Here is an 18,047-nt window from a genome sequence, read left to right on the forward strand (position 1 = left end):
TAGATATACAGCTTTGGTATGTAAACATGATAGCGGGAATTTACTCCAGTATACATCTTGCTATCATTTTGAACCTGCTTTTCTACAGGGACTAAGAAAGCATTAATTATCTTTGAGTTGAATGTGGTAAGTTGGTGAGTTTTAGCATAATAGAAAACTCATACATCTTGCTACCATCTCACTTCTTGAAGATGAGAAACTCGTAATTGATATACTCAAGTGGTTTCTTTATTGCTAATACAATTTTCATCCTTGAATTCATAAAGGAACTATATTTATTGTTCACAAAATCTTAAATATTAATTGTCTACTGCCTACAATGACAACCTCTTTGTAATTTGATTACATCTAATAATTTTCTTTACATTCTAGACTATGCTTAAGGTCCCAGATCATCAAGTTGCTGGCCGCCAAGCCGGTGATGGGAAGCTTGGCCCTCGTATAGATGATTCAGGGCACTTTTACAAGCCTCTTCAGAATGATGGGCGTGGTCCCATGAGCTAGCATTCTATACATCATTTTCTACTGACACTAGGATTCCAGACCACATCCGCAAGTTCTTCCCTGTCTTTTATGGCACTCAGCGTTTAGAGGCGTCTGATGGTTTTGGCTTGTATTCTCACCTTGCATTGGAAGATAAGGTCTCAAGTAGAATCAATCCATCTGTATTAGACGCAAAAATTGGTTCCAGAACATGGTACCGCAAGCTGCTGAAGATTATATCATAAAGTGTCTTAAGAAAGATAGAGAAACCATCTACAGATTTTGGAAGCCTGATAAGAAGTGTGTTCTAAACTTTAGCATTGAGGATACTAGGTTAGCTCTGAGGAACCCATCTACAGATTCAGATATCAAACCAGATTGTTCTTTTGCATCGACTGTCTATGGTGGTCCTGCTGGGATATTGGCACAATTGTTGGAACTGAAGTCATGGTCTGAGGAGCAGACCATTTTCCATTTCTATTCTTGTTCAGTGCTGATGGTGTATGAGAAGGAGTCAATACTGCAAGGGAGGAATTCAGGTGCTGAAATCAAACTCATCGATTTCGAGCATGTCATCCAAGGCAAAGGTGTTATTGACCATAATTTTTTGGGTGGGCTCTGCTCCTTGATAAAATTGATCTCAGATATTGTCACCAGTCCTTGTGCCTGAACCAAAACATGTCAGCTCTGTGAGAAGAACAGCATTTGTACTCATTTTGTACTAATAACATCGTAGATTTTCAATTTCTCTTCTCATAATGATCCATTTCCTTACTACTAAAATAATAAATAGACCCAGCTCATGATTTCAGGTGTTTATGTTTTTATTTTATTTTTCAGAGCATCTATTGATCCTAGATGTAAATGTGCCATGCTTATTCTGGCACACTGGAGAGTTGAAAACATTTTGATTTAATTGCCTCCACACAATCTTGTTACCTCCATATAGTTGAAAATATTTACACAACTCTTTTACATGCCATTACTGGTCCCATCAGATGGAAACAGTGCTGCTAACTCTTTTACATGCCATTGTTTAATTTTTATCCATTTCATTGTTTAAAAGCCAGTGCAGCCATTTCCTTTCCTATAAGAGCACTTCCACCAGTTAGCCATTTGCCATGGCAAAGGGAGCCCTAGGGCATTATTATTCATGTGAATAGTGGTTGCCCACCCACCTTAACAAAGTGTGTTTCAGCAATTTAAGCATCGTCTATGGCAAATACTATTCATTTTTTGTTTTTTTCACAACTTTGTTTACTTAAACAATTAATTTGGATAATATTTTCGGATAAGATTTGGGTTCCTACATATGAAAAATCATTTTTCAAGATTTTTAGCGGAGGTGCAATATTGACTAAGTATGAAAAATGGTTTTTCAAATAATCATTTTCTTAAGATAATTTTTGGCGCTTTTATTCCATACACATCAAATAAGAAAACTTGATTTTATGGGATTTTATTATGAAGTATATATTGACTTAATGAGCTATCCATTTTAGCCTAAATCGTATTTTGCACTAAAACCGATTTTTCAAATTTTGATTTGGGGGGAATTTGATTTTTAGTATTTTTATTTAAATCCAAATGGGGTACTTATTTATTTTTATATTACCCATTTACTTAAATGTTGAAAATGGAAATAAGGTATAGAGAGGGGAAAAAAGTAATTTTTTGGTTTTTTTTTTTCAATTTTTTGATTCTTTTCAATTTTTTATTACAAAAATATTCAACTGAGGGCTCAAGGCGCCAACGATGACATCACTACGCTCGGCAAGCACCTCGGGCCGATCCTCACCCAGGCCAGCCATCGCTAGCTCCCACCTCTTGCCGCTTTTGTTGCCGGAAACGCAAAAGCCCCAAACACCCCCACCGAGACTTGCCGGTCGGAAATGCTCTAGGAGCATGTCCACCACAGCACCAAACCTAGGCAAAGGCCCCGCAGCCCATTTCCACTCCAAGGTAAAGAATGAGCCCGGCAAATGGTGGGTCCCACCACTCGGCAAGCCCACTGCTAATCTTGCTGGGCAACCAAAACCCTGGCTAACATCGCATGACGCGCAATTGATTTTCAATTTTTTTACTGTTGGACCCACCACCACATTGCCCAATGATTACAAGCCATGTGGCTTCTCTTGGAGCCTCCGATAAAAAATCTTGCACAATCCAACTGTCCAATTTTTGGCTAAATTTTTTTTTTTCAATATCAAAAAATATCAAAAAATTATGAAAATTTTTTCTATGCCTACCTACCAATATTATTCACTTTCCACACCAATTTAATTTCAAAATTTTATCCGAAAATGTTATCTTGATTTTTAGGTGATGATTTTACGATAAATATTAACACTTGGGAATTGAAAATCTTATCCGAAAAGCTTATCAAAATCAATGGTTTAAGAATAAAAATTAAAAAATAAATTTAAGTGAATAGTAATTGCCTCACTTGCCTAGACTTAGCCCTCATGGGTGGAACACAAATGGCAAGGCTAACACTATTCACGTGAATATGGCAGCCTCTTTAGCCCGCTTTTTTGCCGCTCTACTTAGAATGGTGGTGAGATACTCTAATGGCTAGGAAGATTGCGATTCGGAATTATATAAAGCTTATGAAATGTCCGATGTGGTGGGCTGAAGTAAGTTGTGATTTGTGTATGTCCGATGGGGGGGGGTGAAGGCATGTCTTTTTTCTTCAGAGAATACTAAACATCAGCTATAAGAGCCAAATAATATTAGGGTTGATAGATGCATCACGAAGACCTTGAAGGCTTTAAATATATTTTCACACTGCACCAACAATAAAAATACAGATTTCTTTGTAGGTGTATCTTCTAAGGTGCCCTTTGTGAAAATCCCACATCGAAAATCCATACTCAATAAAGGTGGCTTGGCTTTAGATTTGGCTTTCATGAATAATAATAATATTAATCAAAGACTTGGGCCTTGGTCTTTGGGGCTCTTGGTCACTAGGAAATTTAATTAAGACACTCAAACGATTTCACAAAATACTTAATAAATAAAAAGTAATTATTTTGTGGACTTTTTCTTTAATGTTTTAATACTAAATAATAATGAAAATATAATTACTAATTAAAGTAATTCAAAAAGGTTAAGATATTACTTAATTACATATATTAAATTTAAAAAGTAGGCCAAAAAATAAAAGTAAAGAAACAAATTTGATATTTTTAAATTTTGCCCAAAGGAAAAAAAAACCTCTATCGATTTAAAGTTCATCTACAGAGGTCTTCTTGCACAATAAAAACTCGAGGAATAAATTTTTTTAAATGTATAGCCATGCGGCTAATATTTATATATTAAAAAGAACGCACCAGTGCCTCATGCCACGTGTAAAAAAAGTAAAGCAGGGTGCTATACTATTTTTAAAAAATTGGCAAAAGAATTGTAAAATCTGGTATAGCTGGCGGTATACTAGATATATCACCAACAGCATATGCGCCACGCGTTAAAGCAGTAAAGCCAAGTGATACTATTTTTAAAAACAATTTAAACAGGGAGTATAGCCGTTGTACGTATGATTTTTTTAAAAACAATTAAAAACAGAGTATAGCCGTGATGATACCTTTTTAATAATATACATTATTTTTATTCAGTAATATGTGAGAATTATGTGTATAATACGTGAATTTTGTGTGTCTTATTGAGATTTTTGTAAAAAAATACTTGTATTAACCATGAGAAATACTTGTGTATGTGTAAAATACATTATTAAACGTGAAAGTGCTAAAATCTTTATACGGGTAATAACTCTGGAAAAGTAAAAATTAAAAAAGGGACAATAGATACTCGAGTGATGGTCTAATAGTAATAGATAGGGCTCTAGGGAAATTTAATTAAGACATTCAAACGATTTCACAAAAGACTTAATAAATAGAAATTAATTATTTTGTGGATTTTTTCTTTAATGTTTTAATATTAAATAAAAATAACAATATAATTACTAATTAAAGTAATTCAAAAAGGCTAAGATATTACTTAATTACATATATTAAATTAAAAAAGTAGGCCAAAAAACAAAAGTAAAGAAACAAATTTGATATTTTTAAAATTTGCAAAAACCAAAAAACAAAAAACCTCTCCCAACGAAACTCAAGGAATAAATTTTCTTTTTAAAAGATATAGCCGTGCGTCATTATAAAACGAAATTTTTTTACAACTATTCTTATGACCATGGAAATCCCATCACTGAAATTATGTCTCGGAACATAATGTATATGATGATGAAGGGATGTCCTACTATTTTCTTTTTATTTTAAATATCCAGATACACAAGGTGTTCTTTAGCTTTAATCCAAAATTGCAAACCAAGCGGATCTTGAGATTTAATTCTAACCATTCTTTAGCTCTATAGACCTTTGACTGAAGATAAAAGCTTCAATTTGTGGAATTGTTTCAATAATGAAATCACTAATATTAGACTGTCCAGCTATACCAGATACATGGGGAAAGTGTACACCCCATTGTTTACATTCATCCATCTCATCACATTGTATACTAATTGTAAGACAAAGTAGTGTCATTGCATTATCAGCTGCAGAACAAATCATGATACCAAAACTTTCGTTTTCTCAACTTTAAAATTTTAGGATAATGTCGCTTAACAGAGCACACAAAAACATTACCAACTTATGACTAAGAAAGACAGATATACAGTTCCAAAGCAGTGGCATAATCCAATTTATAAACATTAATAAGCGCAGTTTCCGGATCTGAAAGGCGAAGAAGTAAGAAAGGTCGTCAGTTGTCGCATGCAGAGGACTAGATGGTGAAGCATCTCCATCATCGCCCAATGCTTCCTCCTCATGAGCCTTCTTCCTCCCTCAGCCTCATTCCACGGCCACCCTGACCAGCAGCTTTTCTCCCACGCTTTGCAACTGGAGCCACTGACTTGTTGCTCTCTTTTGGATCCTCATCATATTGCACATGCAGAGGACTTGATGGTGAACCATTTCCTTCATCATCTCCCAATGCTTCTTCCTCCTGAAAAACCATAGAAGTAAAGAATAACAATGGAGGACAAAACGTAAATGATAGGGCCACATTAACCTAATTACAGGATCAGCAGGAACAACGGTGAAGAAAACAATACAAAATAGAGCATTACGAAACCAGTCCATGTAGCAGTTTTTAAATGGGAACATCAAAAGCAGAAGAAGAATAAAGGGGAATTGTATAAAAGAAAACTGATCAATCTACATTTGGACTTATTAAAGGTGACCGACAATGCAAGTTGAAGAAGCTGTAGACAATGAAAATTTGGTGTATTAAATCCCATCGGACGAGAAAATAATTAGGGTTTGGTGATATTAAATCGTGGGCCCCATAATTCGCCCATGTGGCATGTGACTCATCAAAATTGGATTATGTTGTCAAAAAGGTGACACGTGGCGACATCCGACGAATGCATCAAACGGTTCAAGATGAAGACAAAATTAAGGGAAAGAATCTTCTGTGATTGACCTTGATTTAAATCAAATATTAATCAGGTCAATCAATTAAAGATAATCTGGTTAAAATTGCCAGATTATGGGAATTGATTTAAATCAAATCAAAATCCCACAAAACAAGGTTTTAAATAAGGAAAGTTATTTAGGTCAAGCATCCTACAAGAGCCTATAAATAGGAGGCCTCAAGACGGAAGAAAGGGCCGAAAAAAAACCTAGCATTGAGAAGAAGCAAAAAACTCTCTGCATTCTTCACCTACACTTTGGAAGAGCCACCAAGCACAACAAATACGTGCCGGTTCCTCCACCCTAGAAAATCCCAAACACAAAACAAGCCTTGTGCTACCCGTTTGATCAAGATCAAGTCTCTACGACCCTTGCATCAAACACAAATTTTCTTTATACATTTTGGAAATCGAATCAGAGGATTCAATACAGAGATTGTAACCCTAAATTTCATAAATACAAATATTATTTTGTACACGTGTTCTTGTCTCATTTGTCGCAGGAAATTCGTGTTTACAAATTTGGCACGCCCGTGGATCATCTCTACCTCTCATCTCTTTTTCCAGTTCCAAAATCAACCAACACGCCAAACACGATGGCCTCTAAGAAGATTCAAACCGTTCCTGTGGCGAAAGGGAAAAGCGTGAGCGCCTCCTTCTCGCGGAGATTCTGCTGGGGTCGCCACCCGAGCAAGGCCAAGCGATATCCGCAATTCCACAGGTCATTCCATACCGACTCCAAGCCAGGTGAAAGACGGAACCGGAGCGTGAACGTCGTTATCAATCCCTCTTTGGGCAAAGAAGAATACCTCCGGCAGATGAGAGAAACTCTGAATGAAGAAAGGAGTTTTTCGCTCAAAGAATTAAGAGAACGCCTCTCGCCTATTTCGACGTCATTGATTGTGCTCATACCATGGATCCCCGCCGACGACCAACAGAAGAAGATTGCCTCGGCCCATAGGTGAGTCTTATTCTATGGCCATGCAGGTTATGGTGACGGAGCAATGTCTATTGAAGAAGAGTGGCCCATATGAGCGAAGCGGTCACGAAATTGACGAAGATGGTCGAAGAGAAGGATGCGCAGATTGCTTCTCTCATCAACAAGTGGGAAGCACATCATGATAAGGAGCCTGGTCAAGACGCAAACAAGAAAGGACCACATCATGAGGCTGAGTCCAGCGAGAAGATTGGGTCATGAAACTGAGTCGGGTGAGAAGTCGCACGAAAAATTGACACCGCCTCGGTGGGTTCTTTATCACTCCAACAACTTCAAGACATGATCGCGAACACCATCAGAGTTCAATACGGAGCACCTTCCAGACACGCTGCGTATTCTAAGCCATACACCAGGAGGATAGACAACTTGCGGATGCCGACGGGATATCAACCTCCCAAGTTCCAACAATTCGATGGAAAGGGCAATCCAAAACAACACATTGCACACTTCGTCGAAACATGCAACAATGCTCGAACGGAGGGCGACCACCTGGTGAAACAGTTTGTTCGGTCCCTAAAGGGAAATGCATTTGATTGGTATGTAGACTTGGAGTCCGAGTCCCTTGACAGTTGGGACCAAATGGAGCGAGAATTCTTGAACAGATTCTATAGCACTCGTCGCACCGTGAGTATGATGGAACTCACGAATACCAAGCAATGGAAAGATGAACCTGTCGTTGATTACATCAATCGATGGCGTTCATTAAGCTTGGATTGCAAAGATAGGCTTTTGGAGATATCTGCAGTTGAGATGTGCATTCAAGGGATGCATTGGGGGTTACTCTACATTCTACAAGGAATTAAACCCCGCACGTTTGAGGAGCTAGCCACTCGTGCCCATGATATGGAGTTAAGCATTGCCAGCCACGGAGGAAAGCATGAGCCCGTCATCGATCATAAAAAGGAGAAAGTCTTTGGACAAAAGACAGATAAACCGGTCAAGAAACTTACCAAGGAAGCAATGACAATCAACACTGTCCCAGCTCAAAATCTCTACCCGAGATAAGAAGAGGGAAGTCAAAAAGATGGAGTCATCCCGAGAGGTAGATAGACGTCGACGCACCTTGAAGGAATTGGAGGAGAAAACGTACCCTTTTCTCGACTGTCGCAGGTATGGCATGTGAGGATTTGCCGAAAAGAAGGTGATCGAATTGCGGAATGTAAGCGGCCTGAGGAGATGAACCGGGTCAACGACCCTAAATTTTGCAAATACCACAGAATTGTCAGCCATCCAGTAGAAAAGTGCTTCGTGTTGAAAGAGCTAATTATGAACTTAGCTAGGGAAGGAAGGATCGAGTTGGATGTTGACGAAATTGCGAGGCGAACGTTGCACAATTGTGTTCGATCCTTTGATCCGCCGCGTTCGTATTGTCAAAAAGATTGGAGTTTCAATCATCAGGGCATACACCTGAAGACTGGTCTATGTACAAAAGAAGTGGTGGGCGAACCAAACAATCAATGTGGTGATGGCTTTGTTGGTGACTCGTCTTTTGATGACAATGAAGGATGGACGCTCGTTACTCGCAGGGAAGTCACGAACGCATTCCTCAACGACAAAATGCTCAACCAAAGAAGGAGCGGCGAAAGAGAGGCTCGCACCAACATTCTAAGAACAAAACCAAACGGATGGTGAGGAGAGACTTCAAACAAGAAGATGAACCATTAATCCAAGGGCCACGAACTCCAGTTATGCTAGGAGAATACTTTCCCAAAGTGTTCTTCGTAAGAGGGCCAACGGAGACAGTCCATATGACAACTTGCTATCAAGTAGATGACGAAGATGCCTCGGAAGGAAGATATGAAACTCATGAAGAGCGAAAGGTCTCAACACAGGCAGAAAATCCACCAGCGCATTCAAATATTGAAGAAGCGGTGGAACTCCTTGAAGCCATACGTGTAGCATTGGTAAAGGCATTAATGGATCTCGATATCCAACCAAATAAGATAAGGAAGACCGGAGAATTAGAGCTTGAGTCTCAAGACCATGCTATTTGCTGCGCAACGTGCGCTTCCATCACATTCACCGATGAAGACCTCTTGTTAGGATCTAAACCACATAATCGTCCGCTTTTCGTGTCAGGGTATGTGCGAGAACAAAAACTTAGTCGCATGCTTGTGGACGGAGGTTCAGCAGTGAACATCATGCCTAAATCCATGATGATGAAGTTAGGCATCACCATGGACGAATTGTCTCGTAGTCGTCTCATGATTCAAGGCTTCAATCAAGGAGGACAAAGAGCTATGGGCATGATCAGAATTGAGCTCGTGATAGGAGATTTAAAGTCAAACACCCTATTTCACGTGATTGATGCTAAGACCTCCTACAATCTCCTATTAGGAAGGCCATGGGTGCATGAAAATGGGATAGTGCCTTCAACCTTACATCAATGTTTCAAATTTTACAGAGGAGGAGTAAAGAAAATCTTGGGTGACGCAAACCATTTACTGGAGTTTAGTCTTACTTTGGATGCCAAATTTTACATGGATGAAGATGTGGTATCCGAAGTTATTCTCGGAGGTTCACTCGACAGGAAAAGCCATGCCAAGAAGAGAAAAGCATTGAGTCCTCATGTCAGCAGAATGTTTCAAGAAGTCAAAAGCACTTTGTCCGGACAAATGGGATCATCACCGATAGATTCACGGTAAGGTGTCTACTCCCGTCCTCCGCTATGTCTCATCATCTCGACGGAAGGAAGGACAATCCCCATTTGGAGAAGAAGTAAAGCCAAGGAAATGGGGAGAAAGCGACATGAAGTTCTTGAAGGAGTCGACAACCATACCTTTACCCAAGTTGAATAATTCAGACGTTTCGAAATTCTTCGGTACCGGGTTCATCAGACCATCACAAGAGGCAACAAGACACGAATCTCTTCCGGTCACAAGAACAAAAGAAGGTTTTGACCCTAATGCTTATAAGCTCATGTCAAAGGCAAGTTATGACTTCAGCTTATCTTCTTCGATGGGAGAGCTTAATCCAGATGTCACAGGAGAAAGGAAGCATGGCCTTAGCGAAACCCAAAAGAAGTTGAAGGAGCAAGGTTACACAATTGACTCAGCTATAGAGCAGGCTAGGTTTTACTGTTGCACCTCCACAAGATCTCTGCTAGAAGAAAAGAAAAGAGCAGTAAGCTCAACATATTAGTATCGGAGCGTAATTGAGAGGAGGAAGAAGAACCAAAGGCTGCTAAGAGAGCCTCCGTATTCGACCGCTTAGCTGCCTAAAAATGGCGGACCTCGGCATTTGCCGCATCAAAGAATCAACATCACGACCTTCGTGTTCGTGCAAGGATAACTGGTGATAGCCAAATAAGAATTCAATCAGCCCCACGCAAATCTGCGCTAGAAAGACTTGGAGTTCAAGCAGGTCCCGAAGAGAAAAATCAGAAGAATTGAAAACTAGAGTTCATGTCGATTCAACGGAAGACAATGAAATTCGGAGCTTAATCCCGTCACGTATGAAACGTCACTCTACATTAGACGTAACTTCAGGTGACCAACTCAAAGTGAAACGACGAACAATCATACAAACTCGGGAAACTTTGAGTCAGCAAAACAAAAGTGACGATGAAGAAACGGAGGTTCTAGCTGTTCATCACGTTACGATCAAAGAGCTCGACGAAGAGGAACCTTTTGAGGAGGAGTTCATGATGCTCCTGCCGCATTAGAAGATGGAGGCCAAGCGACTGTGGATGAACTAAAAGAACTCAATCTTGGCACAAATGAAGACCCAAGACCTATCTTCGTTAGTGCACTTTTGAATCCTAGTGAAGAGGAGTCCTATCATCAACTACTACTTGAGTATAAAGATGTCTTTGCTTGGACATACAAGGAGATGCCAGGCCTTGATCCGAAAGTTGCTGTTCATCACCTTGCACCAAACCTGAACACGCCTAATCAAACAAACTCAACGTCGCTTCCATCCGAGCTCCTAAGTCAAATCGGGCCGAGGTTGACAAGTTGATCGCCGCCGGATTTATTAGGGAGGTGAAATACCCGACGTGGATAGCGAACATCGTTCGGTGAAGAAGAAAATCACTGGACAAATTCGTATTTGTGTTGACTTCCGAGACTTAAACGAGGCTTGCCCGAAGGATGACTTTCCATTGCCCATAATTGAGCTCATGGTTGATGCAACCACAGGTCATGAAGCCTTATCTTTCATGGATGGTTCATCTGGATACAATCAGAATCAGAATGTCGCCAGAGGACGAAGAACTCACAGCCTTCCGCACTCCAAAAGGAATTTACTGTTACAAGGTGATGCCATTTGGCCTCAAGAATGCAGGTGCGACCTATCAACGTGCAATGCAAAAGATCTTTGGTGACATGCTTCACAAGAATGTCGAGTGCTACGTTGATGACCTGGTGATCAAGTCAAAAAGAAGAGAAGATCACTTGAAAGACTTGAGAATGGTGTTTAACAGATTGCGGAAGTACCAACTCAAGATGAACCCATTGAAGTGTGCTTTCGGCGTCACGTCAGGTAAATTTCTTGGTTTCATCGTTAAACATCGAGGCATCGAAGTAGACCAGACTAAGATTAAAGCCATCCGAGGTATGCCCGAGCCAAGAAATTTACGTGAATTGAAAAGTTTACAAGGGCGTCTCGCGTTCATTCGGCGATTCATCTCAAATTTAGCAGGAAGGTGTCAGCCGTTCAGTCGCCTTATGAAGAAAGATGTTCCATTTGTTTGGGATGAAACTTGTCATAATGCATTTGAAAGCATAAAGAAGTACCTATCGAGTTCACCACTGTTAGGAGCTCCTATTCCAGGCAAACCACTCATATTGTACATTGCGGCTCAAGAGAGGTCAATTGGAGCCCTGTTAGCGCAAGAGAATGAGTCACGTAAGGAGCAAGCACTCTATTATCTAAGCCGAACTCTTACTGGTCCCGAATTGAACTACACGCCTATAGAAAAGACGTGTCTTGCACTTATCTTTGCTATTCAAAAGTTAAGGCACTACATACAAGCGTTCACACCATCTAGTTGCACGAGCTGACCCGGATGAGGTATGTTATGTCAAAGAGTGTCTGACGGGGCGCTTTGGCCAGTGGGCATTACTTCTCAATCAATATGAAATCATCTACACTCCAGCAAAGGCGGAAAGGGGCAAGCTGTTGCCGATTTCCTAGCCGATCATCCATTCTCATGGGAAATTTGATGACTTACCCGACGAACAAGTCTTCTTCGACTGACATTTCTCCTGCTTGGATGATGTTTTTTGGCGGATCGGCTCGTAAAGATGGGCGGGGGCTGGTGTAGTCTTCCGTCACCCGAGAGACACGTATTGCCTTATTCATTCTCTTTAAGTGAACTTTGCTCGAACAACGTTGCTGTATACCTAGCTTTGATCATGGGCTTACAAATGGCCGTAGAGATGAAGATATCGAGCTTAGAAGTATATGGTGACTCCATGTTAGTGATCAACCAATTGTTGACCCACTACGAAGTTAGGAAGGATGATCTAATTCCATATCACCAAATGGCCACGCAATTACTGGAAAGGTTTGACTTCGTGACGCTGGAGCATGTGCCAAGAAAGGACAACCAAATGGCAGATGCCTTAGCCAATCTTGCCGCTACGTTACAAAAGACGAAGCGTGAATCTTCCATTGCCAACGTTGGGTCGTTCCATTAACACCAGCACCGCAAGAAGGAGCCAACGTTATCTCGGTATTGTCCATTGACATTGACGATTGGAGGCAACCTTTAATGGATTATCTTGAGCATGGGAAACTGGCAGATGATTCGAGACATCGATCAGTGCAGTCGAGCACCTCGATTCATTTATTATAAAGAGATTCTATACCGTCGTTCATTCGAAGGCCTGTTTCTAAGATGCTTGGGGGAAGAAGATGCATCCAAAGCAATGGAGGAGGCTCACTCAGGTATTTGCGGAGCTCATCAATCAGGGCCAAAGCTACATTTCCAAATAAAGAGGATGGGCTACTATTGGCCGACTATGGTCAAGGATTGCATGGATTATGTGAAGAAATGTCAAGTATGTCAATTCCATGCCAACTTCATACATCAGCCGCCGGAGCCGCTACATCCTACAATTGCTTCATGGCCATTTGATGCGTGGGGCCTTGATGTGGTGGGACCAATAGCACCCAAATCTTCTGATGGTCATTCTTACATTCTTGCAGCCACACTACTTTTCAAAATGGGCAGTAAGCCGTGCCTTTAAAGGAAGTGAAGAAGGAAAACGTAGTGAACTTTATCAAAGTAAATATCATTCATCGGTATGGTGTGCCGCGCTACATCATCACAGATAATGGAAAGCCATTCTCGAACCGGTTGATGGATAAATTGTGTGAAGACTTCGGTTTCAAACAACGCAACTCTTCAATGTACAACGCCCCAGCCAATGGTCTTGAGGAGGCGTTCAACAAAACCTCCTTTGCAACCTGTTGAAGAAAGTTGTTGGAAGAACCAAGAAAGATTGGCATGAAAGGATAAATGAAGCATTGTGGGCTTATCGGACGACATACCGGACGCCTACTCAGGCTACACCATACTCACTCGTGTATGGCGTGGAAGCAGTCTTGCCTCTAGAAAGTCAAATTCCATCATTGAGGATGGCCGTACAAGAGGGATTGACTGATGAAGAGAATGCAAAGCTACGTCTCCAAGAGTTAGAAGCACTAGACGAAAAGAGACTCGGCGCAATAACGCTTAGAAAAGTTTCGAATGCTTTTAACAAGAAGGTTCGCCCGAGGTCTTTTCAAGTAGGAGATCTTGTCCTCGCATTACGTAGACCTATCATCACAACACACAAAACCGGAAGCAAGTTTACTTCGAAATGGGATGGGCCCTACGTCGTTCAAGAAGTGTACACAAGTGGAGCTTACAAGGTCGTAGCCGAGGACGGTTTAAGAGTCGGTCCTATCAATGGAAAGTTCTTGAAACGATACTACGCATGAAATGAACCAAGCTCTGGCCCCCGCATGAGCCTAAACAAGTACAAAAAAAAAAAAAAAAAAAGGCTCGTTGGATTGAAAACCCGAAAGGGCGGTCCAAGCAAAAGTTAGAGCACAAAAAAAATTCTTGAACTACGTGATGACTTGATCCCTTTTCACCAAGGGTACGTAGGCAGCTTGGATAAATAATTCCAAGTTCAGTCACATCAAAATAAAAACAAAGGGTTTCCTCATCAATCCGAACCATTCGAAAAATGATGAAATAAGAAAGTGCGTTTATTTCATTATGAAAGTTAACTAGTAAACATCAACACTTTGACAAGTTCAAAGAGAAATATAAATAAAGCAAAGAAAGTTTACAACAACAAAAGTTTGCTATTCCCAAGACAAGTCCTTGAAGCCATTACGCAATCTCTCAAAAGAAACTCGTAATGCATCTAAAGTCTCAGCATCAGCAGTGGATAATACAGGAGCTTCTTCAACTGCAATCTTATCCTCTCTCAAATGGGCAACCTCACCATGATGATAAGAAAGTTCTACATCACTCTTTGAAAGTGATTCGTTTAATTGCGCAGTCTTGACTCCAATTGCTCTTGTTCTCTCTTCAACTCCTCCATACGTGTGTTGGCAGATTTAATAGACTCAAGTATCGAAAATTGATGGGCCTCTTCAGCTTGTTGCAGAGCCAAGGCAACAGAAAGTGAAGAGTCGACAGTGGCTAAACGATCATTTTGAACCTCGGGAGACAGCTTTTGGGAGTAAGCAGAGTGTGTAGAACAATAGTCAACCGCGGTCACCATAAGTGCATCAATCATGGCTCGTAGGGATGAGACGTCCGCCCCTACATTGTCAAGGGTAGTCAACAACTTGCCAATCTCATCTTTGAATGAAGGAAGCCTTTCTAACGAAGGCTTCAAGATTATGTTCCTTATTTGGTTGCCCAACGGCAACTACTTTGCGAAGGGTTTTGTCTGCAACACCTAATTTCGGTTCCCCACATGACATTTCAGAGGTTGATGCATGAGTAGCCGGCTTTAACAAATGTTGATGCACAAGCGAACCTACATTGATGAGTAATGGTTAAGCAAGTAAAATCAAAGATTTCTAAATATGGAGCATGATGAAGATTGGAATCATACCTCTTAAGCTAACACCTGAACCACTTATCGGGCGCAAAGCATCATTTTCCTCTTCGATAGGAAAATGATTAAATGATACAAGCTCGGACATAGTAGGGACATGATGCACTACTTCTCCCTAAAATATATATATATAATTAATTAATTAATATATATGTATAATAAAAAAAAAAAGGGAGGCTTAAGGTGAAATAAAATACTTACCTCGGTCATTAGAACTGGTTGTGAAATAGCGGGTACATCACAAAAGAATGTGTCATCAAGTGGGTATGCCGTGTCCAGATCGCAATAAAGAGGTTCGATACTTGTCTTCTTATGCCTAAAGTTGACTTCACTGTCTTCATTGCTGCTTATATGCCTAAACGGCGAATGCGTCGACCAAGGGGAATGAAATCTTCCTGGGAATCTACTACACTTTCTATTTCTCCTTTATCATTAAGGACTTGAGTTGAAGGAACATCAACCGGAGGTAGGTGTTGAATTTGCAGGAGTAGTAGAACTACCTTCAACTTCTGGATGAACTTGGAGCGCTCTTCCACGGGTGAGTTTATCATGAACTGAAACTTCGTGACCTTGAGACTGAAGAGATCTTGGCTGAGAAGTGACTTGCCTACAGTTGAGACTGTCTTTGATTTCGTAGATTCAAAGCGATGCACCTTCGACCACCAAATAACGTAGTCGGATGTGACCTCAAACTCCCGAATATTGTCCTTAGTGGGTAGTGTTATTGTAGATGCACTGCCAATCTTCAAGCATGATTTCCAATGTGAGTACACTGATAGCACAGTACCATTCCGGACATCATCTTTAAGTTCTCCTGGCACATGTTGTACATAACAAAATTGTCTACTGAACCGGTGCGGGCTATAAGGTTGGATGACTCGGTAGTTTTCCTGTCGTAGAGAAACAAATCCCGGACGAAGGCATATCAGATACTCAAAGTCTTCTTTAGAAATATGATCCTCATCGGTAAGTTGCTTGCATTCTGAAAATATTCTTGCCAGACGACTCATTTTCACTTTACCACAAGTCCGGAATAAAGCTCGAGCTGACGAATCTTCAAAAAATTTTGCCGAAAGTCTTCCTGAGAACCTTGCCATGATAGGAATGGACTTTTCGGAAGATGATGTAAAATGTGTGTCGCAGTATTCGCCCAACCATCCATACACATAATGGAAAGGTAGAATAGTTGTGCAATTTCCTGGATCATCTGCACTAGAAATATCGTTCAGCCCCTTGTAAATGCTGGCTAATCTGGGCCGCTTAGGCCAAATGATACACCGTCGCCGCCAGTACTGGCAACTTTGAAAACCCCGTCCGATCAAATTGTCCCTAGTCAGAAATACAAATTTGCATAACCAGCAAGCAAGGAAAGCAGCCAAGTATGATCTTTCCATGTCTTCATCTGTTATACCCAAGTCTTCAAAAACGCCTTCCTCTTTCTCAGAAGCGTTTCAGTGCTTCCATGATAATACCAGACGGATCAAAATCGTCCTTTGGCTTTTGTGACTTGTTTCGTATGGTTTTCCTTGAAGGCTTTTTGTACTTGAATGATCCTCGATACCAGTACTTTATCCAAGCAGTCATTCTCACTCCAGATTTCCCCTTAGAATCCTGTAAAATTTTGTGATATGCTAGGAACAAGTTGCGACAAATGTGTGGAATATAAGACACGCCTTTATGGTCCTTCCTGTTAAGACTCTCAACGGATGGAATAACCTCATCATAAAAGCGACCTGTAATAGGGAGACCACCGATTTCATGGAGATCCCAAAGGGAAATGGACATTTCTCCTTGTGACGTATGAAGAGTATTTGTCGCAGGACACCAATACTCGCAAAAGGCTCGGACGACTCGAGCATGTCGATCATAGCTAAATAATGAGGCAAACACCGCATTATATAAACCGGCGCTCTTAAGAACCTAGGTATTTCTACTTAGCACATCTTCAAGCCATTCCCAGTAATATTCGGTGAATGTAGATTCACCAGTCGTCGGGAGAACAGAACCCCAATTCACTGCTCCATTATGGATTGATCGCTAAGAAGGTCGAATGCCCCTAATGAATCGGTCTCTGTATGATGCGAGGATTTTAATTGTAAAATAGTGGAGTGAAGGTCCCTACCTGTAGACTTGGATTTTTTGAAGCTGCTCAGTTGACAAAACACCTCTTGGGACCAAGACGGAATATGAAGAGAGTTGTCCACCTCTGATACCTCCGAAGCTAAGAGCGGCGCACCTATAAGCAATGTGGTACCTTCGTCCCTGTCATCACTTTCATCCTCAAGAATAGTAGCGGTGCCTTTCTTGAAACACTTGAAGAAGGCCATCTGTATAAGATGAGCGACATGAAACAATATTCAGTATTAGGCTGGTGATTTCATAAAAAAAAAAAAAAAAAAAAAAAAAAACACTTGTACAAGTTTGAAAAGCCGGGTAAAGGTGGAATGTCTCGAGAAACAATTTTCACTCGCCTCGTAAAGCCTAAGCGCTTGAGCGGGTTATCACCAAGTCGGAGAGATGGATCAAACCGCGGTAGGCGTCACGTTCTTCACTCGTCACCACCGTAAGCCTAAGCGCTTGAGCGGGTTATCACCAAGTCGGAGAGATGGATCAAACCCAAGCGGTATAGGACGTCTACGTTCTTCACTTGTCCTCCACTTACGTAAAGCCTAAGCGCTTGGGCGGGCTATCACCAAGTCGGAGAGATGGATCAAACCCAAGCGGTATAGGCCTCGTTCTTCACTCTCCTCCACTTACGTAAAGCCTAAGCGCTTGAGCGGGTTATCACCAAGTCGGAGAGATGGATCAAACCCAAGCGGTATAGGACGTCTACGTTCTTCACTTTCTTTCAAAGTACCTATTGTAAAAAAATATATATATATATATATGTATAAATATCATCATATAAAATAAAATATAAAAAAAAATGATTGAAAGAGTAATAGATGTGCAGCAGCAAAAAAAAAAACAAAACAAAAAACAAAAAACAAAAAACAAAAAACACAAAAAAAGTGTTATGTCATGCTGC

At 40.7% G+C, this 18,047-nt stretch overlaps 1 protein-coding gene and 2 pseudogenes across 1 annotated transcript; all 3 read left to right on the plus strand.

Annotated features, from left to right (window-relative positions):
* The first annotated feature begins 375 nt into the window (after positions 1 to 375).
* On the plus strand, positions 376 to 1,263 carry LOC148915255 (inositol polyphosphate multikinase beta pseudogene; annotated as a pseudogene).
* Positions 1,264 to 6,549: 5,286 nt separating this feature from the next.
* LOC148915256 (uncharacterized) lies at positions 6,550 to 11,953 on the plus strand (annotated as a pseudogene).
* Positions 11,954 to 12,319: 366 nt separating this feature from the next.
* LOC148915257 (uncharacterized) lies at positions 12,320 to 13,880 on the plus strand. Its single transcript, XM_089041301.1, has 4 exons — positions 12,320 to 12,574; positions 12,698 to 12,955; positions 13,104 to 13,199; positions 13,374 to 13,880. The coding sequence occupies exons 1-4, from the start codon at positions 12,320 to 12,322 to the stop codon at positions 13,878 to 13,880; spliced, it is 1,116 nt and encodes a 371-aa protein (XP_088897427.1).
* Positions 13,881 to 18,047: the final 4,167 nt, after the last annotated feature.

This window comes from Prunus mume, linkage group LG7, assembly GCF_029339155.1.
Source record: "Prunus mume cultivar Tortuosa linkage group LG7, ASM2933915v1, whole genome shotgun sequence".
NCBI classification, from domain to species: Eukaryota; Viridiplantae; Streptophyta; class Magnoliopsida; order Rosales; family Rosaceae; genus Prunus; species Prunus mume.

Coding starts and splice junctions, on each gene's coding strand:
- LOC148915257 (XM_089041301.1), top strand. CDS start 12,320: ATGGCCGTAGAGATGAAGATATCGAGCTTAGAAGTATATGGTGACTCC. Junction 12,575..12,697: donor GTGAATCTTCCATTGCCAAC/GTTGGGTCGTTC, acceptor GGAAACTGGCAG/ATGATTCGAGACATCGATCA. Junction 13,200..13,373: donor AAAGTAAATATCATTCATCG/GTATGGTGTGCC, acceptor AACCTGTTGAAG/AAAGTTGTTGGAAGAACCAA.